We start from the raw sequence: 25,006 nt of genomic DNA, 5'->3' as shown, positions 1-25,006 counted from the left end.
AATTGGCCCCTAACTTTGTCCATCTTCTGTTAAAGGAGGGGGGGTTACCCACCTAGACTTAAGGCGCATGCGTAGTAAACTTCATTCCGTTAGCTGTCAGTGCAGACTGTTTTTCAACTATCCATGGAGCAAACTTAGCCCCGCTACAAGCCATGAAACGAGTCCAGAGTTAAAGGAAGCGACTAAATGGAAATTTTTTACTTTAGAAACAAGAAACGTGGCTTCAGCGAGCTTTTTATTAGTTTTCTGTCAGCGACTGTCGACGTTCCTCTGAGGCGCTAACGGGTTGTCCAAGTGAGGACCTTTTAAAGGTAGCACCTACCCTAAAAACTCCTTTTATTTAGAGTTTTTAAAGTTGCGCTGCTATTATTTCCATTCCAACTAAGAATGTTGGTTACATGATTGACTGAATCAGGAGAAAACGCAACTGAAAGGGGTTGGGCAGGTAGCGGTTCCTGTTGCGATGGGCAACCGCGGGATGGAGGACCTGATCCCGCTAGTCAACCAGCTCCAAGGAGCCCTGGGCAGCGTGGGGCAGAGCTGCCACCTCCACCTACCGCAGATCGCCGTGGTGGGGGGCCAGAGTGCGGGGAAGAGCTCCGTTCTGGAGAACTTTGTGGGCAGGTAAACAAACACCTAAATCTGGCCTGGGAAAAGTCCCCATGTGGCTCGGAGGAGTTTCAGAGAAGTGGTGGAGAAATCCCCAAAAGGGGCATCTTTCCCAGCTAGAACTGAGTCAGATGGATCCTCAGATTAAACTCTTAGACATAAAGATTGTATTGTCTAGGCACAAGAGCCTTATTTACTCCCTAATAGTAATATTTTTATTATTGAGGATGTTTGAAAATGCCTGAATGTTAATTTAGCATTTTCTACATTTAGGAGGGCCTTGCATTTCTACAGTATAGCTTAATAACATTTAGCCTACTGATGAGACAACATTAAACATGAGCATGCACTGTTAATGGAAATCAAGACTAAATCTAAAAATCTCAGTGTTAAATTGTATTTTGGCAGAAGTGTACGAACCCTGTTATGCTAAAGGATAAACGTTTGCCAAGATTTTGTTTTCCTGATGGTGTGAGCTACACTATCAATGTAGGTACCACACATTTCAACAAAAGATCAAGAACTTCAAATTGTAAACACCATGGTTCATTGGCATATCGTTAAATTACCAAATACACATTTGATCCTTTATGGTAGCCTAGAAATCAAACAGTAGCCAAAGCAAAATGATTATGCTCTATAGCCACATATCCTGACTTGCCATCACTTTTACACTCTTTAAGCCTTGGTGTGCTGTCTGAATTTGAAAACTTAAGTATGAATTCATTAATTCCTTATTTAAACACCAAAATAACAATGAAATAAAAACAAACGTTCACAGGGAAATGAACAACTAAATACTAAATTGGTGTGGTAATCAAGCCTGCAGAAAAAGTAACTAAAAATGGAGAAGGCTTAAAATGCCTCATGATGAATAAATCCTGAGAAGTATATTTTTGGTTTTTAAACATCTGCTGTCTGTAGTTACGTGATTCAGAACGCAGATTTATAATATATCATCAATTGTATTGTGAAAAGTAAAACAATGCATGCAACTCAGGAACCTGCTTGGTATTTCCTATAATGAATCTCATTTATGCATCATGATCTCCAAGCTGCATATATTTGCCGGCGTGTAGTGGTGAATGCTGCTCGTGACCGAGTGACAGCAGTCAGAGCAGCACTTTAGCTGTGAAGAGGCTGGGGGTAAACATGACCTCTGAGCAATAACAGGAGCAGAAGACCTTCCTGCCTGCACATTAAAACACTGCTGCTGCATCTTTCTCTGGCTTTTAAAATACTTCATGGTGCTAAAAATACAGCATCTAACTCATGACTCCCGGGGTTGTTTCAGTGGAGTTTCTGTCTTAACCAGCACCATGGTGGACTGTAGCTGTCTGATGAAAGACAGGATGTAATAAAACAAACTTCCTGAATGAGAATTTTAAAGGAAGGGGAGGAGATTTTTCACCTTATATTTCATTTCAAAACAATGCTCTATATTTACACATCATATGGTAAATAATTTTTTGTAAATTTTAGGTTTAGTTTGATGTTTTAGAGGGTATCTAAATTTAAACTAATGCTGTTGCCACTTGGAGGAGATGCCAGCTTCTGGTAGAGCATTGTGTTCATCTGTGTGGTAATTTCTATCCCATATCAATCTCTCTCATCTAACAGAGACTTTCTTCCACGAGGTTCAGGAATCGTGACTCGCAGACCTTTAATCCTCCAGCTGCTGAACTCAGACACAGGTAACAGCACAGGCTCTAGCATGTATACACAACCAACACTAGGTGGCAGCATGATATCTTTCCCAATGATGGGGTTATGTTTAACATTCAGAACTGTGACATAGTTATCCTGTGGTGGCTGTAATAGATAGTGTAGTACTTAGTCCAGCCTCAGTTATAAACGGAGCTCTTTTGTTGCTCGTTCGACTGACTTTAAATCAAAGAGAAACTTTGATGTCATTTCAAATCTGTGCCTTTTCTTCCCCTCGCTGTGTTTCCTGTAGAGTACGGGGAATTCTTTCACTGTAAAGGAAAAAAGTTCACAGATTTTGATGAGATCTGCAAGGAAATCGAAGCAGAGACGCTCAGACTGACAGGATCAAATAAAAGCATTTCTCCGGTCCCCATCACCCTACAGATTCACTCACCACATGGTAACAGTGTGTGTGTGTGTGTGTGTGTGTGTGTGTGTGTGTGTTTCACTAGCACACTTCATGTATTTTACTTACAGTTTTTAACAATCTAAAATGTGTGTTGATTTATGTTTACAGTGCTGAACTTGACACTTGTGGACTTGCCCGGCATCACCAAGGTTCCAGTCGGTGACCAGCCTGCAGACATAGAGTACCAGATACGAGACATTATCATGCAGTATATCTGTAAGGAAAACTGTCTCATTCTGGCCGTCACACCAGCAAACTCTGACCTGGCCAACTCCGATGCACTTAAACTAGCCAAAGACGTTGACCCTCAAGGTAAACTGCTTTTTGTAGGTGGATGGTTTAGTTTAGTTTAGTTTAGTTTAGTTTAGTTTAGTTTAGTTTAGTTTAGTTTAGGAGAGCTCAAAGACAATGTTACATGTAAGGGCAATGCAACCGTTGGAGGTTTTCTTGCCAGAGGCTAATTTGCAAACCTAGTCCTTGGTTGGACTTTTAGAGAAAATCATTTAACAGAATTTATAAAAATAATCACCACACACACACACACACACACACACACACACACAGTAAATTAATTAGTTGAGCTGATAAGAAACATCAGTGTTCACAAGTTTATACTTGTTTCAGCCATTTTTTCACCTGGGAGTTAAGTGAAGTTGTAAAATGTGTTAACAGCTTTGTTGCAGATGGCAGATCGTTCCAGATCGGAGGTCCTCAAAATGAGAACGAGGATTGACCAAATCATATTTTGTATTTCAGTGGTTTGCAGTCTCCATTGGGTACTCCCCTGGTTGTTACTGTAGCTTTACATTCAGGTGTTTTGAGGAAGATATTTTTTATTATTAAGATCAAATTTTTGTAATTTGAAAGAAAAATCTCTTTTGCTGCTGTGCTACTCCTGGATTCTGGTTTGAGCTTCTCTTTTTTGTGTTCAGATTTCTTCTGTTGATTTCAGGAGCACCACCTTTGATATTGTAACCAATTGTAGTAATTACAGATGTTTCATTTCCACTTCTTCCCCATTTTACTCCAGAGATTTCCTCTCAGACAAGAAATAACAGGTTTATGGAGCTCAGACAGCACAAATAACTAGAAGAATGCGGTGAAAGACCAAAAATAAAAATGAAAAACCTGACCTTTTTGCATATGTTGTGTTTTTCGCTAAGAACTAGAAAATAGTGCTTTTGTTTGGTAGAAATTCTAATTCTAAATAGAGCGTCGGTACTGACACGCGATCGTTCATGTCGGCTCATTTCCTTTAATGTTTTCTGTCTTTTATTTGCGCCTGATGTGTTTCGCTGCTGTGGAGCGGGACGCATCACCTTGTCCTCCGACGCACAGATCACTGATGCGGCCGCCAAGCAGGGAGCGCTCCGCTGTTTTTGCGGTCGGTAATCTGCCTCCTGAGCACGGCCACAGTAACAATCAGGTGTTGCCAAATTATTTAACATGCGATCGTTCATGTCGGTTCATTTCCTTTGATGTTTTCTGTCTTTTATTTGCGCCTGATGCGTTTTGCTGTGGAGCGGGGCGCATCACCTTGTCATCCGGTGACGCACCGATCACCGATGCGGCCGCCAAGCAGCGAGCACTCCGCTGTTTTTTTCGGTCTGTAGGTCTTTTAGAACTGCAGTTCAAAGGTAACTCATGAGGTGAATATATATGAACCCAGGTAGCAGTTTCTCTTTAGGACTGAGAGGAGATGCAGGAAGATAATAAACAGGCAGGACAGAAAAATAGTCAAATAAAAACAAGTTAGTTTTTGTACCTGCTGGTTGCAACAAACAGACACCATTGAAGGTAATCAGAAGTGAGGAACAGAAAATGAAATAATTATTTTAATGTTTAGAGCAGCAGGAACTCCGAGAGGCTGCAGGCGCATCAGTGAGTTTGCGGCTGCTGCGCAGGGGGAGGGGGGAGGGGGAGAGGGCTGAAGCAGGGGGAGGGGGGAGAGGGCTGAAGCAGGGGGAGGGGGGAGAGGGCTGAAGCAGGGGGAGGGGGGGAGGGCTGAAGCAGGGGGAGGGGGGAGAGGGGAGAGGGCTGAAGCAGGGGGAGGGGGGAGAGGGCTGAAGCAGGGGGAGGGGGGAGAGGGGAGAGGGCTGAAGTAGAAACTACCGTTGTTAAAAGAAATGTGTTTAACTTTGAAAATGTGGGCTCAATATTAATTGTCAAAAACTCCAGTGAACCATTAGTTCATTTTGCTCAAATAGAAATAGAGGCCTGCCTCTAATACTGGCCCTCCTTCCAATAAAGGCCTGGAGCTTGATGAGCTTGAGTCAAATACAGGCCCGGGCCTGTATTAGAGGATTTACGGTATGTAATTCTAAATGATCTTCATTATCCCATAAGTTAACAGGAAATTAGCAAAGTGATTGTGCATTTTCAAGGTTTTCCTTAGAGTGAGGCTCATGATATTTGAAATAATATATTCTTTGATATTAAATTAAGCAGAATGTGTAGGAATAGTTTGCAAATATACTATTCAATTCAATTGTATTCAATTTTATTTATATTGCGCCAAATCACGACAAAAGTCATCTCAAGGCATTTCACATAATAAACATTCCAATCCAGGTCAGTTCATTAAGCCAATCAGAAAAAATGTTTCCTATAAAAGGAACCCAGCAAATTTGGGATAACATTTTCTTGTTTTCCATGAAAACACATGAAACTGGTCTCAGTAGTAAATATGGCAAACAGGACACACAGGTGTGAAAACTGGAAATACAGACTTTAATGGAAATGATAGTTTTTTTATTTTTCAAACTTTGCTTTGGTTAAAAAAATCTTTTTTAAATCAAATACAGCTGAGCAGACCTTAGTCACTCTGACCTGTCAATACTGAAACTAACTTGATTAGATTTTCCCTGTTTCATATTGACATACAGTGCCAGACTCCAGCTAATACCACATGCAATCAGACAGAGGCTCCGCGCTCCTTCAGTGCAAAAAGAAGTCAAATGTTTTCTGCAGCATTTTTTAAAGTTAAAAAAGATTAAATGTGTCTAGAGGTTCTAGGTGGACGTGGTAAATTGTTATAGGTCTGTGTGGGAGACACGGAGTCTAGTTAAGCAGTTATCAGTGGAGAAGGAGACCTTCTGCAGAGTAAAGAGAGCACACATGAAGGAAGGGGTCAGCGTCATTTCTGGGATTTTTATTGGTTTGGGCAATTTTGTTTCACAATCTTAGAGCAAACCGTGAAAATCTGAGAAGAGACATTTCACAACCAGAATACTGTGTGAGAACAGGATGACTCAAACTGGAGTAGAGTACATCTGTATGTGTAGCAAAACATCTGGGAGCAGAAACACAGCTCTGAGGTGGAGCAAAACACATCTGACTGCAGACATGAACTTATCTACAGTGCGGTGTGAAGGTTTGGCCAGCCTTGTTAATCATGATTTTCCTGAATAAATCGTTGGTTGTTACGATAAAAAGTTCTGTTAAATACATCATATAGCAGACACGCAGTGATATTTGAGAAGATGGACAAAGTTTATAGAATTTATGCAGGAGCATAAAAGAGAAATTTGCTCATTATTTAGTAGATCCACCTTTTGCAGAAATAACAGCCTCTAAACACTTCCTGTAACTTCTAATGAGAGTCTGGATTCTGGTTGAATGTATTTAGATCATTTTTCTTTACAAAACATCTCTAGTTCATTCAGGTCTGATGGCTTTTGAGCATGGACAGATCTGTTTAACTCACACCACAGATTCTCAATAATGTTCAGGTCTGGGGGCTGAGATAGTCATTCCAGAACGTTCTACTTGTTCCTCTGCATGAATGCCTTAGTAGATGTTTAGCAGTATTTAGGGTCCTCGTCTTGTTGAAAGATCCAGCCCCGGTGCAGCTTCAGCTTTGTCACAGATTCCTGGACATTGGTCTCCAGAATCTGCTGATATTGAGGGGAATCCATGCGTCCCTCAACTTTAATAAGATTCCAAGTCCCTGCACTGGCCACACAGCCCACAGCATGATGGAACCACCACCATGTTTTACAGTAGGTAGTAGGTGTTTTTCTTGGAATGCTGTGTTCTTTTTCCTCCAAGCATAACACCCCTTGTTATGCCCAAATAACTCAATTTTAGTTAAGCCAACTTTATTTGTATGGCACCTTACAACAGTATAAAATTGACCCAAGTGCTTCACAGAAATGAAAAAAACATTAATGCACAACATAAAAATGCACAAAAACTAAAGCTTAAGAACCAACACTAAAAAGACTCATGCTGAGTTAAAAGCCAAATGATAAAAATGGTTTTTCAAAAGAGATTTAAAACCAGACAGTGAAGAGGCCGACCTAATTCTTAGTGGCAGCACACTCCAGAGTCTTGGTGCCGCTACAGAGACGTTTTAGGTTCATCAGTCCACAGCACCTTATTCCAAAATACCTTGTTCAACTGTGCTTTAGTAAACCTTCAGCAGCTTTATTTGTGATTTGTGCGGAGAAAAGGCTTCCTCTGCATCACTCCCACGTTCAGCCTCTCCTTGTAGGTGTTATGAATAGTTAAATGATGCACAGGGACTCCATCTGCAGCAAGATGATGTTGTAGGTCTTTGGTGCTGGTCTGTGGGTTGACTGACTCTGACTGTTCTCACCATTCTTCACTTATGTTTATCAGAGATTTTTCTTGGTCTTCCACTTCCAGCCTTAACTTGAACTGTAAGTGGTCTACCTCAATATGTTCCTAACCGTGGAAACAGACTGTTGAAATCTCTGAGACATCTTTCTGTATCCTTCCCCTAAACCATGACGGTGAACAATCTTTGTTTTCAGTTCAAGTGAGAGATGTTTTGAGACCCCGTGTTACTACTCTTCAGAGAATATTCAAAGAGGAGGGAAACTTACAGTTGGCCCCCATAAATACTGTTTTTTTAAAACTGGATTCAGCTATGAATGGAGGTCAAGGGTCACTGAGCTTACCAAAGCAATTTAGAGTTCCACTAATTAGTTCTAAAGGTTTTGGGTTTAATAAAATGTATGCACCTGCCTAAATTTGTTTAAACAATTATTGCACACTTTGTCACGTTGAGAGCAGGAGGTTTGGACCCAAAATGCAGAAATCCAGACAACTCAGGCAGGAGCGGTTGAATAAATGAAAAAATCCTTTTATTAGGATGATGAGTAATTTCCAAGGGCAGGAAGCCAAGCCAAAAATCTAGGAACACTGAATTACAAAAACAAAAGCTCATTTTTGAGCAAGGACCTGGAGTTACTAGAGGAGGGCAGAACAACGCTGACAAAGACAATAGACCAACCAACACTGAGGGACAAGACAGGGTTTTTAACACTTAGGGGAGCAATCAGGGGAACAGGTGACAGGTATGAGGAGTGAGGTCTGGAGGGAAGACAGGTGCCATTAATAAACTTAATGGGGAAAGAACTTAAGCAGAGGGAAAGATAAACCATAATCTATAAAACATTAAATAACTAAACCCAAAGACTAAGGGCAAAGATAAACAACTAATGACTAGAGGGGTGAGGAGGACTAATACAAACCAATAAGAATTACACGGGAGTGACTAGGAGGAAACACGAGGGAAGCCTAGAGGGAGCTGGAGAACACAAGGAGACACATGAGGGAACGCAGAGGACGAACAGGAGGGGGCTGGCGACCAAGGGGACACAGAACATGACACACTTTCTGTAAATCCTATAAACTTTGTTTCACTTCTCAAATATCACCATGTGTGTCTCCTGTTTGATATATTCAACTGAAAGATTTCATCATAAAAAGTAACAAATTAAACAGGATTATCATGAAGATTAACAAGGCTGCCCAAACTTTCGCATCCCACTGTATGTGTGAAAACAATGAAGCATGCATTTAAAAGCATTTTCATCAATGTTCTTAAAGTATCCTCAACTTTACAAGAGTTGAATTTTTATTATATAAAACAAAAAATGACAACATTGACTAAACCCTTCAAACAATCTAGTTGTTTTAAAGAAAATCCTCTTTTGTCCTCCCATAGGTCAGAGAACAATTGGTGTCATCACAAAACTGGATCTGATGGATCAAGGAACCAATGCCAGGGAAATACTAGAAAACCGTCTGCTTCCCTTACGCAGAGGTGGGCAGCTGTACTGAATATATCTTTTTCAATCTAACTTGCAGCCTTATCTCAAACTCATTTTCACCGCGACATACATTTTACTCCACAGGTACGTACCATCACCGAAGGAGAAAAGTGTTCCTTTGAATTAATTTAGAAAGAATGCATGTTTCTCATCACCTTGCAGGCAAGAGTTTTAAACTAAGACCTTTTAATGTTGATGGAGTTCTGCTATTCTGGTCACACAAACACAAAGTTACTGTTGTCACCCAGCCAGTAACATCTAAATGTGATCCACCACCAGTAAGCCAACCTCTGCACCAAACTAACCAAACTATGGACATTCGACTTAACCACGGTATGCCTGCACTAAACAGGAGCCACAGTCTCTAGAGCCCAAAGGTCCATAGAGAAGAAAAAGATGGGCTCTTCACAAGCCACACACAAAGGCTTCTCAAAAGTCATTCACATAACAGAGCAGGACAGAGCTTCTGTACCTCCAGCTTCAGTCTCCTCCAATGGTTTGACAGATCCCGGACGAGCCCCAATTCATATTACGACTCGGCTCTAGAGACTGCAACATAAAATGGAGACTGAGCAGTTGGTGAGAATTTTGGAGTTCAGAGTGAGAACCATTCATTGACCCCCCCCCCCAATGACCATTACCTGGCTGTTACTAAACGTAACTGAAACTTTATTCACACAATACCTCTAATACCAACAAGAAGATAGTTTGATGTGAGTTTCCATGTGAGTCAGAATGTCCCCAGTTTACAGGAGAAAGCAAAAAAAAATGTCCTCAGTTATGCATATACAAGCCCACATACAAACAGAAAAAAAATTATAGCTAATAATAGATAATAAATATTGATTTATAAATAGCCAACAGTGAGAAGAACTGTAAGAAATGCTTGAAAGCACCGACCTACCCTTGGTCTTGCAGTGTTTTGTGTTTTTGGAGTGAGTGTTTGTCAAAGAAAGAGACAGAGAGGAATAGATACCAGCCTGCAGGCTACTGGGGCAGTGTGTACAGAATGGGTAAAGCACCTCCAGTTGTTGGGCTCTTCATGCTTCTTCTTCAGTGCAAATGCATTAGCCATGGAGTCCCATTGACATAACCGCTCTGGTAGCAGGATTCAGTGAAAGCACAAGATAAATAAAATCTTGTGCTGTTACATCTAAGTTGTGGATTTGGCTCACTACACAGAAATCTCTATGTGAGCTACAGCCATAATGGAACAAATGGTTTTTCTGGGAAGAGTTCCCAAGGACACATCACAAAATGCAATTTAGATGAGAGTTTTTCTCCTTTTTGTCCTTGCTTGATATATTCAGTGAACCTTTTAGCTATCACAGACACTTTATTTCCATTTCACCTTTTCCTTTTCCTCGCCAGGTTACATAGGGGTGGTGAACCGCAGTCAGAAAGACATTGATGGGAAAAAGGACATTAAGGCAGCTCTGGAGTCTGAGAGGAAGTTCTTCCTGTCTCATCCAGCCTACAAACACTTGGCTGAAAAAATGGGAACCCCTTATTTACAGAGAATCCTTAATCAGGTTAACAATGCAAATGCATATGCTTACATGGGAACATAAACATGGGATGTGTGTGTATTGACAGTATTTGTTTGCAGCAACTGACAAACCACATCCGAGACACCCTTCCATCCTTCCGTAGTCATCTGCAGAGCCTGCTCCTGTCCTTACATAAGGAGGCTGAAGAGTACAAACACTTTAGTCCAGATGATCCCGCACGCAGGACCAAGACTCTGCTACAGTCAGTCATTGTGTGTGTGTGTGTGTGTGTGTGTGCATGCGTGCGTGTGCATATTCGTATTCACTTTCTGTTTCACATTTTCTTTTAATTCTATGTTTCTGTCCTGTAGGTTAGTTCAGCGCTTGGCCGTTGATTTTGAGAAGTTAATTGAGGGGTCTGGTGACAGAGTAGATACAGTTACTCTGTCAGGAGGTGCTAGGATCAATAAAATCTTTCACGAGCGCTTCCCTTCTGAACTGGCGAAGGTATGTGAGTTTGTGTGAGGTGCTTGGAATTACTTTTATCTGCAAACATCATGCACGTAGTGTGGAAGGGCGCAAAGGTTCTTCATGTTCTTCAGTAGTACGGTCACCATAAATGTTTTATCTCAAGATTGAGTCTGATGAGGGGAAACTACGCCAGGAAATCAACTACGCCATTAGAAACATACATGGAGTCAGGTACAGTTCAGAAAATCCAACATGTGCATCAAATGTTTTGGGCTAGCTGACACTTTTTCTGTGACAGTTTCCTTTTTCCCAACAGGACAGGCTTGTTCACACCTGACATGGCGTTTGAAGCCATAGTGAAGAAACAGATATCAAGTTTAAAAGAGCCATGTATTAAATTTATTGACATGGTCAGTCAAGAATTGTGTTCCACTGTGTACCAGTGCATCAGCAAGGTATAAATGTGTGTGTTTGGTGTACATGCGTTGTGTTTTTAATGCTTTTCTCTGCGTATAATTTGTGCTGCTTTTGTTTTCTTGCAGCTCAGTTCTTTCCCTGGACTGCGAGATGAGACGGAGAGGATAGTTGTCACTGAAATTCGAGAGCAAGAGAGTAAATGCAGGGACCAGGTTGTTCACAAACAAGATTTCACTAAGTCCAACGTGTTATAGTCAATTGTATAATGATCTGCTGTTCTGGTTTATGCACGTCTGCTTGATAAGGTCTTAATGCTTATCGACATCCAGCTGGCCTACATAAATACCAAACATGAAGACTTCATTGGCTTCACAAAGTGAGTGACCTCACTGCTTTAAAGCCAAATCAAATCAGGAATTTGTTAGTTTAATATAAATGCTCTGTATCTCTTTTAGTTCCCAGCATGTGCAAAAACAAAACAATGGCACCTCTTCAGCACAGAGCTCAAGGAACCAGGTGAGGCTTTGTTCTGAAGTAAAACTGTAATTTGTCTTGTACCTTTTTAGCCTTCAGCACTCTGGGCCTCACTGATTGGTGGTGGGAGGTGCTTTAAAAACTAAATGAAATACACTTAGAATACATTTATTTTTATCAAAGAAAACTTTTAAACTGCCTCACCGTTGAACTGTCGGTAAACTGTGTGTGAATTGGTTTAAGTTACATATTTTCTCCTTCTCAGTTTTAGGGCTCGGTTTGTGTCATTTATCTTCATTAAAATTAGAAGTTAAATCTAAGTTATGTTTGCATCAACTTGGGTTCTGCATTCCAAGTCATAATTTACAAATTTTCTTTCTCCCTGCTTTGATTTATGTGTCGTGCGTTTTTTGTGAAAGCAGCGATAATGAAAAACATGCTGCTAGTGTGCTGGATCAGGGGTCTTGATACATGAAGCTGACGATGTGTGTTTAACAACAGTGCATTGTAACCACAGCACAGAGAAATGAAAGAAAACTTCACACATTTACACAGTCTATCATGTTTCTTTTATAATAGTTTATTTATACGTGATTCCTATGGCAACATACCCCAAAAACAGATGAACTCCATGGTGATGCTGCTTTATCTCATGCTTTTCTCCAGGGTGTGGCCTCCTTCTCAAGGCTAATAGTAGGAAACCAAATTTTTATTCTTCAGGCTTTTCTTTCTTGCTGCCTCTGTTGAAGATGTGTGTGTGTGTGTGTGTGTGTGTGTGTGTGTGTGTGTGTGTGTGTGTGTGTGTGTGTGTGTGTGTGTGTGTGTGTGTGTGTGTGTGTGTGTGTGTGTGTGTGTGTGTGTGTGTGTGTGTGTGTGTGTGTGTGTGTGTGTGCAGGAGTCACTTTAAGGGCTTTGGGTTTGCATGCAGAGCAAATTTGGCACAACACCTTCTTTCTTTTTCAGCATCTGCAACTGACCTGTTATTCTTCTTATTGGCTATGTTCTTTCTGTCCTACAGTTGTTTAAAATCCATATTTCTGGTTTCTTGCTCTATAAATGTATGCAACTGCAACAAAAGAAGCAGGATGTTAAATTGGGACATTATCTCTACTAGCTTTCCTCCTTGTTCATCTTTCCTCACAGTGCTGCTGGTCTCTTCCAGCCTTCTTTTTTCCTAGATGTGATGCTACTTTTGTTTTCTATGCTTAATGTAAAGTCCTGACATGTTTCCTTAATGTTCTGTTTCATTACTGGTTGTCTATACAAAATGTTTTGGTGATTGTACCAGGATGCAATTGATGTGAAGAATCTTTGCACAGCTTCACTACAAATGTTCCTGAGCCCATCTTTACTTTTATTTTAGCTAGCAAGGTCTTTGTGTTATAAACAGCTTCCTTTGACCTCTCAGTGACAGACTAACGCTGTTGTCATCTCAGCTCCTGTTTGTGTTGTTTTGATGTCATGTAGGTCATACACAAGGGCTGGCTGACCATCAGTAACATTGGCATAATGAAAGGGGGAGCCAAGGAGTTCTGGTTTATCCTTTCAACAGAGAGCTTGTCCTGGTTCAGAGATGAAGAGGTGAGCTTTATGAAAATACTCACTTTTTATGTTCATTAATCAAGAATTAGAGTGACTTTTAAATGGAATGAGCAAATACAGCAGCCCAGACAGTTCATCAGAAGTTTATTAAAACATCTCACAGCTTTCAAAAACAGCACGTTACGTCAGAGAATGAAACCGAAGAGACACTGCTCTTGTTATCACAGCTTTAAAAATCTAAAAGTTCTGACTGTTAATATGACGGAGGTGGCTGAGATGTTTTGATGTCAGTGGGGCTGCCATCTGTCTGCCTGTCTGTGCCTGCTGTACAGGATCAGAAGGTCTGCACAGCAAGTGTAGACAGGCAGACACACCACAACAGTCTCATCTGGTCACCGCTGGTGTCATAGGAAGGGGGAAGCGCCGAGGACCAGTTCGGAGGTCAGAGGAGGGGTTTTACTGCAAACCAGAGCCTGTAAACATTCAGATCTCTGTGAAAACACTGACAATGGATTGTGTGGTGGTCTTGCTGTAATGTGTTGTGTACACACTGTTGGAGAGAGTAGGTAAAAATTGTTTGAAAGTTTTGTGGTAAAATTGTTAGAAAACAGCGTTCCTAAGATAAGCAACGAGGCTCCAGCTTCATAGAAACGCTATGACTGCTTACGCAACTGCATGGCCTTCTAACTGCTGCTTTTCTCTCCTGCCACCTGGACCTGCGAGTGACCCTCACCCCCTCCATTCATTCCTCTACCACCCCCTCCCCCCCCTCTTCCTCCCCCTTACTCCTCCTTTTCTTCCTCTTCTGGGAGTTTAGGCATTTGGAGCCGCTCACTTTGACACAGCTGGAGCTGCCCCAAGCCAAACTGAGACGCACACACACACTCTTAGACTGGCCTCAGTTGTATATACAGTATCCAGTATACGTGTTGGCTCTGATGTAAACAAAGTGGCATGCAAATAGCAGAGAAAAATATACACTCACTCAGACACATACAAGGTCACTTTTCAGATAAACACCAGGTCAGTTAAACAGTGTTCCAGATGCAGCCCCAGGCATGCAGATTGTACACACTCAGTGTTAAAAGGTTATTAAGCATCAACTCATTCATTCTTGTCATCACACTTGAGTACATATGCAAGCACGTAAATGTGCTCTGACCACACCAGAGCAATAGAACCACGCTGCTTGTAAGTCCCGATGGGACTGCTGTGGTGGACCAATCATTTGGTGCACCAGGGCTTAAATCACCAATGCTTTGGTCCCTCTCTGAGTCATAAGGTTTATCAGCTGTTTGTGTTTGGGAGGCCTTAGCATATTCTCAGTCACGCGTGTTATCACAGGAGATCAGATTTACTATCACACACACACACACACACGGGCCAATCTTCTGCTTCTTCTCTCTCACAGTTCCCGCTTTCACGAAACCCCGCCCACACCACCTCCACACACATTTCTCTTTTCTTCAACTTCTGCCTGCATTTATTTTATTTTTTCTTCTGCCTTCATATTCCTCCTTGCTCTCCCTCTCTCTCTCTCTCTCTCTGTCTGTCTCGCCCGTTTTCTCTTCCCCTCCTTTCTGCGGTTGGCAGTCTCCCTGGGACTCAGCACATTCCTGGCTGGAAAATCTGAAGCTTTGTCCAAACACCAGTGTCCAAGATCTGCCCAGAGAAATCCCACATGGCTTTCTGTACTGCTGACCTCCCCCCACCTTACTTTACTTCTCCACAGCATCTTTACATCTCTTCTCACTTCACCCCCCCCCCCCCCCCCCCAACAAAACTCCAATATCACCCTGCCCTTGCTATCTGTCTAATAATTACTTCCATCCACACATTTTTTTAGCTTACTGGCAGTTGTGCAGTGCATCTCCTTTTTCCGCGCTCCTGCTTTGACTTCATACCAGTGTAACGGTTCACAGTTTAATCTACACAGCACACTAAGCAGACATACATTCCTGCACCCCTCAACTGCCAGGGCTCCACCAAGCTGCCTGAAAAAAGACAGACAGCTTGTGCCTATACACATTCAGCCTGCACTTACTCCTCTGTGTGTGTGTGTGTGTGTGTGTGTGTGTGTGTGTGTGTGTGTGTGTGTGTGTGAGGCCTGTTCCACATTACATATCCATTAGTCTTAGAAGGAGGAAGACAGCAGCTCTGATGTATGATACTCCACAAGCACCCTGATAAAGCTGTGAATTAGACACACATCCCCACAAGTGCACAACATACAAATCAGTGTCATGGTGTTTGCATATGCAGGAGCGCATGTACGCATGCAAAGACTCAAACAAGTCAAACATTTCACCAAACCGATCGGGTTTTGTTGACCTTCTATGCGTTAATAGGTTTTGATGCTTTAACTCAAGTTGTATAGTTTTATCAAGCTAACGGCCAATACAAATTGAAATCACTCAACTTGATGTTGAATTGATAGCAGCATGAATAAATCAAAGCGGTTGCTATCTTTTGCGCATTTAAAGACATTTAAAATCAAAATAAAGGAAATACTAGATTCTATATTTGCCTCAGTAAATAAAAGCGTACGTGTTGCTGTTCGTGCTGTCCAGAGTCGCTTTAGCAGATGTCATTATTACAGGCTGCCGATGCACTTCCATGCACAGTCTAACCAATGTGCAGACTACTGTACACCAGTAAGATCCTGAACAGGTAGTCTGAACACTGGGATGACGGAGCAGGACCCTGTCTCACTTTCTCGTCTCTCCGGCCTCGCCTTTTCCATCTCCGGTTGTTTGCTCGCAGTCCCGCCTGTGGCGGAGAGGAGTCGGCAAAATGTTTCCTCTGGTATTCTGTCCTTTTTCCACTATCCGGTTTGCATGCTGGGTTGTGGGGCAAGAGGTCACCACACATCAGACATCCGCTCCATCGGGCGTTCCTCCCGCGAAGATGCTAAGGTGTCTTGGGCCAGCCGTCCACAGGACAGTGTCTTAACTTAGGATCCAGTCTTGACGTGGCACATTCGCTCATTCAGCCAGGGATCTGCCTGTTCACTCAGCAAAGGCATAAGGAAATAAGGGGGGTGTGAGAAGGAGAGAGAGTTGGGGAGGAACTTAGCAGCCATATATGGGTTGATGGAGCCCATGGGGAATCAACTTTGCAGAGGTCTGGAGTTTCTCCTGATTTCTTCTGCGCACTCTCTCCTGCAATCTTTGTTCCTGACTCTTTCCTTGTCTACTTTAGCTAAATTCAGCTCCATCTACTTCTCTATCATCCATGATCCCTCCTCTTCCTCTGTGTCACATCTCTAAGTTTTTACTTCAACCCCATCAGTGCACTCTATACTAACTCCAGTCTCCTCCCTCTCTGACTAAAGCGATCCCAGATGTCGCTGTACGAGCGCCAATCACATTCTGGCTTTTTTTGTGTCTGGTACAGGAAGTGGGCCTCTTTGGAAATAAGGAAAGGGGGAGCAAATGAAGAAAGTCATGGGGTTCAGGAGAGCTCTGACAGAGGGAAGAACTAAACGTAGTGTCGAAGCTCATTCCGCATGCGTACACACCTTAAAGTTGGGACCTGAGTGCGCGTTGGTGCACACATCATCCAGGGTTTTTCAAAGACACTCATAGAATACTCCTTTGGAGGCCATCTTTCCCTTTATTACACTGATGCTATACCTATGACCAGTCTTTCTACTCAGAGGTTAGTCAGCGGGGCTGGAGACCAGAGAGGAGGGGGAAGGGCTTTACTTTAGGAGAAATGTTGTGTTAGAGCTTTCGTCTGAGTAATGACTTTCACATGTGGGCCCGGCTTCTCTCTTTCTTTTCTTCCCCCTCATACTCCTCTCAGTTTTGCTTCAACTCTGTGATGTACCCTGCCTCCATACAGTCTGGTTCTCCTCACACCGGCCTCTCCACTCCTCCAACTGCTCTCTGTCATTCATAAGTCCTCATGGTGGTGATGGACTATAGACTTACGGGCATCTCTTTCTACTTTCCCCTCCCGCCTCTGCATCCTCTCATTGGTGTTTTGTCACTACGGGTTACGCTGACATCCAGACACATCATCTGAAACGAGCCCTTCCGATCCACTCATCCTGCTCATGTCCCCACACTTTTCTCCTCACACTCCAAAAGCCTTCATTCTCCTCCAAGCTGAAAAAAAATACTACCGGACCATTTTTTATCTTTAGCCTCCAAATGAATCTCGTCTCTGTTGTGTCTTTCCACCAACACCAGTTGTTTTACTGTGATGTCATATTTTACTCTGCATACCTCTGTCAGATTTAATCTCTCCACACTCTTGTCTTTTTCAGGAGAAGGAGAAGAAGTACATGCTTCCTCTGGACAACTTAAAGCTCAGAGATGTGGAAAAGGGCTTCATGTCCAGCAAATTTGTTTTCGCTATCTTCAACACTGAGTCAAGGTTTGTGTGTGTGTGTGTGTGTGTGTGTGTGTGTGTGTGTGTGTGTGTGTGTGTGTGTGTGTGTGTGCCGGGTGAGTCAGAAAAGGGAGTTCTGCTCTTGTCACCTGCTCGCTGATATTTCTTCATGATATTTTACGAGGGTGGATAAATGTTTGAGAGAAAAAGAGAGTATGTGTCAGGCTTTCTTTAACTTTCTCACCTGATTTGAATGTATATTTCTGCGTACTGGTTGTTGAGGACAACGCTGCATCGGTAGAGTTGATTGGAGTGAAACGTCGTGACAAAGCTAGAGGAAAATAAAAAAGGAGAACAAAAGAGTTTAGGAGTTGGAGCTGACTCAGAGCCTGGCTGATTATGCCAAACCATGTGGGCTTTGTTTATAATTCTGTGCTGTGTTGAATTCAGACACACAATACCAGATTTGAAAGTGCATTTGTACATATGTGAGCGTGGCTCTGCAGAGAGTGTGCCTATAGACCACAGCATACCGATGGCAGGCTCATTAAGCAGCTAATCAAAGCCAGAGAGCTTGGATCAGAGATGAGGCTGCTCTTGTTCGGAAAGAATTGCTCCACTCACCACAAAAAAGGAGGGAGAGAGAAGAGCTGGAAGAGTTAAGGAGAGTGAGAAAACAGGAGAGAGAGAGAGAGAGAGTATCAGAGCCATCGGCCAGGAATGTGTCAGAGTCCGTCCTGTGGCGCCCCCCCTTCCACCTCTCTCTCATGCTCTCTGTTTCTCTTTCTGTGTTTGTGTGTGTGGTGGGGGGCAGACATAGCAGTTGCTTTGTCCCTGTATGACAGGAATCATAAACCTCAGGAAACTCTTCAAATCTCAAGCAGTTGTAGCGCTGCAGAAATTCCTCAACTTTGGAGAGAAAAAACGAGCTCATACAGGCCACGAGCTTAGGAGAGCATGGAAAGAATAAAGTGGATAGAAGAGGCAAATCATCTCAAAGACAAACTTCATCACATCTTAGAGTTTTTATTGTACCATAATAGTACTCTAGTCAGGCCATGGTCATGGTTGGCCTGGCTCCCTATCCATTAGACACCACACCCTCCCTGACGTTTCACTTTCTCTCTTTCTGAGCCGTCGTAAGCCCAAAAAAACCAACATTTTCCTAATCTGTTTTTGTTTTATGTTTTTCTAAAACCTACATAGCTTTCTCTGTTTCTTCACCCACACAGGTTTCACATGTCTGAGGTTAATTGCTGTGTGCTCTGAATGTGAGAAGAGAACAACAAAACAACTGGGCGATTAAAGAAAAATGTTTAACAGATGGGCCACAGCCCACTCCAGACCCTATAGTTGTGTCTTTGTTTCTCGTGTCGGCTCCACAGCTCCAAGTGTTGGTTATATAGGCTAAAGGGGTCTTAGTGCACAGACTGGAGGGGAAGAGCAGCTTCAATGAGAATGCATATAAAATACTGGAGAATTCCTCCCAACCTGCAAAGTGATTTTATTTATTTATTTATTTTTTTGCATTTTGCCTTCAAACAGCATGTGTTTATTCTGTGGTTTCCAAATAAAAGGCTCACTCATTTAGGTTTACTGAGAAATGTAATGGCTGCAGTAACCACAACATCATAGCCTTTCATTTAAAAATAAGCAAAGATACACGGGTCAGACTTTAGCAAGGTGTCAAACAAGTTGTAAAGCTTAACTGTGATAATTGTAAAGGGCTGTGTAATCAATCACATTTGTGTTCATCATTTTTTTACTTCAGCTTCCTAAGAACTCACAAGAAACGACTATACACAAACCTTAGTTTGTCATGAAAGCTGTGGCAACAGCCTCCTAACATTCCCTTTGTCTGGATCCAAATATCTCAACACGATTGCGTCCATCCATGCGTTGTTGGTTCAGGTCTTTGCCCAAACTTCTGTTGAACTATTCACACAACTAAAGAAAAAAAGGGCTAATATTTTACATTTTAAGTAAAAGAACATGGCTACACGCACCTTCATTTATACCAGTATTACGTATTTGTCAGTCCACGCAAATAACATAAATTTAAATATACCTGAGCTTTGTTGAAAGAGGGAACTTTAAGCAACAGCAGTATTAACATGTAAGACACCTGACAAAGCTCTGCTAGCCACCGAACAAACTCTTCACTGTGCAGTTTGTCTGAAAATAGCCCCGCCCCCTCTGATAGAAACATAATGAGTAATAATCATGATGCACTGCAGGTTTTATTTAGTAACAAAAAGCTATACACCAAGGGGCTCGGAGTAGATCCGCTGCTCTCCACATAAAGAGGAGCCCGATGAGGTGTCTCAGGCATCTGGTTAGGATGCCTCCTGGATGCCTCCCAGGTGAGGTTTTCCATGCACATCCAACTGGGAGAAGACCTAAAGAAAGACCCAGGACACGCTGGAGGGACTATGTCTCTCACGTGGCCAGGGAACACATTGGGATTCCCCCAGAGGAGCTGGCCCAAGTGGCTGGGGAGAGGGAAGTCTGGGCCTCTCTGATTAGGCTGCTGCCCCCGCGACCCGACTCCGGATAAGTGGATGATGATGGATGGATGGATGGATGGATGGATGGATGGATGGATGGATGGATGGATGGATGGATGGACGGATGGACGGACGGATGGACGGACGGACGGACGGACGGACATAAAATTACATAGTCATTACTAAAGAGTTTATGTTGAAACTTAATCTAGGGTTACAGTGTAGATAATCAGATGACAAGCTAATAATGTTGCTGTATAACATGCTCAGAGTTCATTCTTAGAGAGATAACTTTATTAACAATAATAATGGATTGGATTTATATAGAGCTTAGATACCCAAAGTGCTTCCATTAGTCACGTTCACACACTGCCGGTGATGGGAAGCTATGGGGCTAGGCCCCTCTGACCTCCACCAACACAGGCAAGTTGGGTAAAGTGTCTTGCCCAAGGACACAACAACAGAATACCCCTAAGGCTGGGATTAATCTCGTGATCCTCCACCATGAGGCAACCCGTCCTATCATCTGTGCTACCGCTGCCCAAGCTTAATCTATTTTATTTAAAATAAAAAAAACGTATTTCAGACAATGAGGTACTGGTGAAACTCAAAAAATGAGAATACGGTGCAAAAAATTCATTCATTTCAGTAATCCAACTTGGACAGAGAAACCATCTAAAGCAGGATACCCAATCCTGGAGCTGGCCCTGGGCCGGTATCCTGAATGTTTTAGTTGTTTCTCTGCTCCAACACACTTGATTGAGTGGTTAAATCACCCATTTAGCAGTTCAACAGTCTCTGCAGAAGCATGTTAATCACCTGCGGATTTAAATCAGTACCTGCTGGATACTGGCCTCCAGGACCAGGACTGAGCGCCACCGATCTAAAGGCTCAGGAACCCTTTGTGTAACGGGGTGACTCGAGCTGGGCGAGAGTTTGGATGTGGCGTGGCTTTTAACCCAAGTGCGGAGTGACTGACGCCGGGCTGAATGGACACGCTGTTTAATCTGGGAGCCGGGTGCGCAGCTGTATGGTGACACAGCTGAACACGGAGACTCCTGGTCTGAGGCTGGTCTCTAAGAACAGGCAGGACTCTTAGATCTGGCTGGTCTGGTCTGAACGGGCTTCGTGATCTGAGACGATCTGGTTTGGACTCTAGGTTAGGTTCGGTTCTAACGATGACTGAGTGAGTCGGCGTTGTGCGGCACTTCCTTACATAGATTTGGCGGGTGACGTGAACCGGAAGCCTGGCGCTGGGGATGTTGGGTAATGGAGTCTGAGCGGCTCTGTGGTGCCTCCCTAGAGGAGGTTGATGGCTGAGAGGGAGGTTGCATGACACTTTGTAGGTGTTTAGGATTCATTAGCTGATTAGAGAGTGACAATTTGAGTCTAGAATGTCAAACCTTTCTACAATATTCTAATCTAAATATCTGGCTTTGCATGGAATGAGTTTGTCTCATATGAATTTCACCCTTTAAGTTAAATTACTGAAAGAAATGAACTCTTGCACCATATTCTTTTTTTTTTTCAAGTTTCACCATTAAATGAGTAAATCTCCCCTTAGCTTAGTGTTTTTTAATCGTACAAAACAACACAACAGATTACTTTGTGGAAACTCTTGACCACATCTGACCCTAATGTGTTAAATTACAGGAACGTGTATAAGGACTACAGATGCCTGGAGTTGGCCTGTAACTCTCAGGAAGAGCTGGACAGCTGGAAAGCATCTCTGTTGCGAGCTGGAGTCTACCCTGAGAAAGTTAGTACATTAGCCTCTAGTTCAGCCTAGAAATAAGGACTTCCACCTGCCTTCTTTATGCCTTGTGTCACATGCACTCATTGCCCTTGCCAACCCCAATCCCTAACGATAACCCTGTACCCCGCTTTCTCCATGTTCCCCTTCTCTCCCCACCAGTGCCAAAGTGAAAAAGTGAGTCCTCCACCCCTTCCATCCTACTCTGTCGTTGGCTCTTTAGCCCACATTCTTGGTCCATGATGTAATTGCAATATGTGTGTGTATATGTATGTGTGTGTGTGTGTGTGTGTGTGTGTGTGTGTTCTAGTCTGTTTCTAATCAGCAGTTCCTCGTCCCTCATTCACTCCCCCTTCTCTTTCTCCTGCCTACTTCTCATTGCCTTTGTCTTTTATGTTCGCTCCATTCGGCTCCCCTTGCTCTCATCCCATCAAATGTTTTTCTTCCTGTCACCAACAGTAAAGCTGACAAGAAGCTACACACATGCAAGTTTCACAGCAGAAAACTACACACTGTGTTATCCCTGCAGCGCATGACACAAGATGTAAGGTTTACGCACGCGTGCGCGCGCGTGTGTGTGTCTGTGTGTGTGTGGTTCTTCTAGGAAGATGGGTTCAGAAATGGACTTGAGAAGTTCACGAACCCTCAGCTGGAGCGCCAAGTGGAGACCATTCGTAACCTGGTGGACTCCTACATGAGCATCATCTATAAAACCATGAGAGATTTAATGCCAAAGACAGTGATGCACCTGATGATTAATAGTGTAAGCCTTTTGTACCACCTTTTGTGAGTTAAACGCTGTGGTTTAAAGTGCCCTTGTGTCAAACCAGAAGTTTAATGTACATTTTAAAACATGCACATTGACTTTTAGGTATTTGAGTCCAAATCCAGAATCTACTGCTTTAAACTTGTAACAGCAGTGTGCGATCTTCGTGCGTAGGTGAAGGAGTTCATCAGCTCTGAGCTCCTGGCGCAGCTCTACGCGTTGGGGGAATGCACATCTCTGATGGATGAGTCACCGGAGCAGAGGCAGCACCGAGAAGAAGTTCTCCGCAAACATGTTGCCCTGAAGGAGGCACTTGCTGTCATTGGAGAGGTCTCCAGTTCTACCTGCACCACTCCTCTTCCTCCACCTGTGGACTCCTCCTGGATAAAGCATCACAGGTATACATGGATGCAGTAGATAAGGGTGTGTGAGCCGTGTTACGTGCCATTTAAAGTCCTCTGCTTTACTCAGCTCGAGTCATCCTAAGAACTCAGTGACCGGAGGCAAGCTGTTGAATCGAGGCCATGCTCCGCCTGTTCCCCGGGTGTCTCACGTAGGGACCAGTGTTTCCCCTGATGGCTTTCAGCAGCAGTTCGCTGGTCAACACAACCGCACCCCCACTTGTGTACCAAGGTGACTGTGAAAGGGCAGAAATCAGGTCCTAAAAGCTGACCTGTTGAGATGTGGTAACCTCCTGGTTTAGAGCGACCTGGCATTTAGACACTCACACATGTACACAATCAGCCATTCCTGTGCAGAGGCACACGGGTACAGAGGGCTGATATTTGAGCTGGGTGGGGGTCTGCTGGAAAATGTGTTTCTCATATTCCCCTTCCCAACAGCCTCGGCAGACAGGACTTCTCTTCGTGCAGCTTTCTACTGAAGCCAGAAACAACAGGCCAAGCACTTTGTCAAGTTTTCATCTTTGCATCAGTCTTTCACCCCCTTCTTTTTCCCTTTTCTCCAAGCATGCATTTGTTTTATTACCTTTCTGAGTTCCTCTCATGCAGCAGCCATTATTTTTTATTTTCTCTATATGCCTTTGTCTTACACTTTTTCTTCACTTGTCTTCTTTTTGCTGGTTCCTCCCTAGTTTTTGGTTGTGTTCTTTTTCTCTCTGCCTCATTTCCTCTGTTCTCTCCAATGGTTCTTTAGGTTCTTTCCCATATTCAGACTCACATTTACACACTTGCCACCCTACCTCTTGACTCTAAGCCTCTGTTTTTTTCCTAGTTGTTCTTAGCTCTGTAGTCTGGGCGCTTTGACTCGTAGAACACAGTTTATAGATAAAGAATGAAAAATATATTTGTATATTGTTTAATGTTGTATGAAATTATCTACTTGCACATTTAATATGATTTTTGCAGGAGGCACCCCCCAGCAATCCCAAGTGGGAAATAAGGCTTTTTTCTACCGAGCACTCCTCCACCCATCTGCCCCTGTGGTCCCTCCAGTTCCCTCTGACCACTACCTAGAGACACCCATGACCCGAATGATGCATAATCCAGCTGAAGCACTTTCCTGGGCTTCTCTTCCTCTCTTCTGGGAACTGATGTCTGCAAAAGTCCACTCCGTCCTGAGCCTGTTTTGTACATAATACGACTGGCTGTAAAGGCTGGAATGTGCGCTGCTGTCTGAGGTTTTTCTCTCAAAAGCTTGAATTTTGTATAAATATTAACTCTAATAAGATGTTTTTGCTATTTGTGAATAAACTTGTGTTTTTCTCATTTGTGGTTATAGTTTGGGTCTATAAAAACAGTTTTTAGAATTAGTCATAATCACGTTTTTGTTTTCGGTCTCTCCATCAACATCCCTACACGTCCAACCATGCAGCTGACTCTGATTTCACTAGAGTTGCGATTTGTGAAATTACTTGTATGTATTCTGTGTAACTTTTTCTGAAATTTTAAAGAAAGCTTTTTATTGAGTCACCAAAAACACTCAAGTAGCAAACAGCCTTTTGGTTTCTAGGAGGGCTTGAAAACACACAGTTCATAATGACATGATGACCCCTAGTGACCACTGAGTGTTGTCGTCAGGTCGGCTCCACTCATGCTCTGATAGCTAGTGCTAACATAAATAAATGCTCAGAGAGGATTATCCATCCATCCATTTTCTATACCCGCTTATCCAAGCAGAATGGTGGGGGGCTGGTGTCTATCTCCAGCAGTCTCTGGGCAAACAGGCAGTGAACACCCTGGACAGGTTCCAGTCCATCACAGGGTAGCGTTGAGACACACAGGACAAACAACCATGTACGCCAGGTCTATTCAATTCCAGGCCTCGAGGGCCGGTACCCAGCACGTTTTAGTGGTTTAGTTAGTTCAACACACTAAATTCAGTGGTTGAATCCCCTGTGCAGCAGCAAGTTAATCACCTGCTGATTGAAATCAGGTGTGTTGAAGCTGGGTTAAAACCAAAACATGCTCAATACCAGCCT

The 25,006-nt window shown here is 43.0% G+C and overlaps 1 protein-coding gene across 5 annotated transcripts; it reads left to right on the top strand.

The window, feature by feature from the left end:
* The first annotated feature begins 146 nt into the window (after positions 1 to 146).
* dnm3a (dynamin 3a) lies at positions 147 to 24,293 on the top strand. 5 transcript variants are annotated; one of them, XM_054730062.2, is made up of 22 exons: positions 147 to 311; positions 416 to 624; positions 2,230 to 2,303; positions 2,567 to 2,716; positions 2,834 to 3,037; positions 8,703 to 8,801; positions 10,180 to 10,340; positions 10,418 to 10,560; positions 10,670 to 10,805; positions 10,933 to 11,000; positions 11,086 to 11,224; positions 11,312 to 11,398; positions 11,492 to 11,562; positions 11,642 to 11,702; positions 12,327 to 12,353; positions 13,128 to 13,241; positions 17,476 to 17,585; positions 21,701 to 21,806; positions 22,405 to 22,563; positions 22,741 to 22,964; positions 23,038 to 23,199; positions 23,409 to 24,293. In XM_054730062.2, exons 2-22 carry the CDS (start codon positions 464 to 466, stop codon positions 23,719 to 23,721), a joined length of 2,769 nt encoding a protein of 922 aa, XP_054586037.1. In that variant the 5' UTR covers positions 147 to 311; positions 416 to 463; the 3' UTR covers positions 23,722 to 24,293. The 5 variants fall into 5 exon arrangements, with proteins under 5 accessions (XP_054586037.1, XP_015827295.1, XP_070409993.1 ...); XM_015971809.3 differs by having other exon boundaries at positions 253 to 624; positions 23,934 to 24,293; XM_070553892.1 differs by having other exon boundaries at positions 253 to 624.
* Positions 24,294 to 25,006: the final 713 nt, after the last annotated feature.

Source organism: Nothobranchius furzeri, chromosome 8, assembly GCF_043380555.1.
Source record: "Nothobranchius furzeri strain GRZ-AD chromosome 8, NfurGRZ-RIMD1, whole genome shotgun sequence".
NCBI classification, from domain to species: Eukaryota; Metazoa; Chordata; class Actinopteri; order Cyprinodontiformes; family Nothobranchiidae; genus Nothobranchius; species Nothobranchius furzeri.
Note: the sequence above shows the minus strand (reverse complement) of the source record. Positions and strands in the feature narration are given on the sequence as shown.

What these genes read in the sequence shown, in the direction of transcription:
- dnm3a (XM_054730062.2), top strand. Translation starts at nt 464, where the DNA reads ATGGGCAACCGCGGGATGGAGGACCTGATCCCGCTAGTCAACCAGCTC. An exon ending in TCTGCTTCCCTTACGCAGAG is followed by an intron (nt 8,802 to 10,179) that starts GTGGGCAGCTGT and finishes TTTCCTCGCCAG; the next exon opens with GTTACATAGGGGTGGTGAAC. An exon ending in TCCCTTCTGAACTGGCGAAG is followed by an intron (nt 10,806 to 10,932) that starts GTATGTGAGTTT and finishes TTTTATCTCAAG; the next exon opens with ATTGAGTCTGATGAGGGGAA.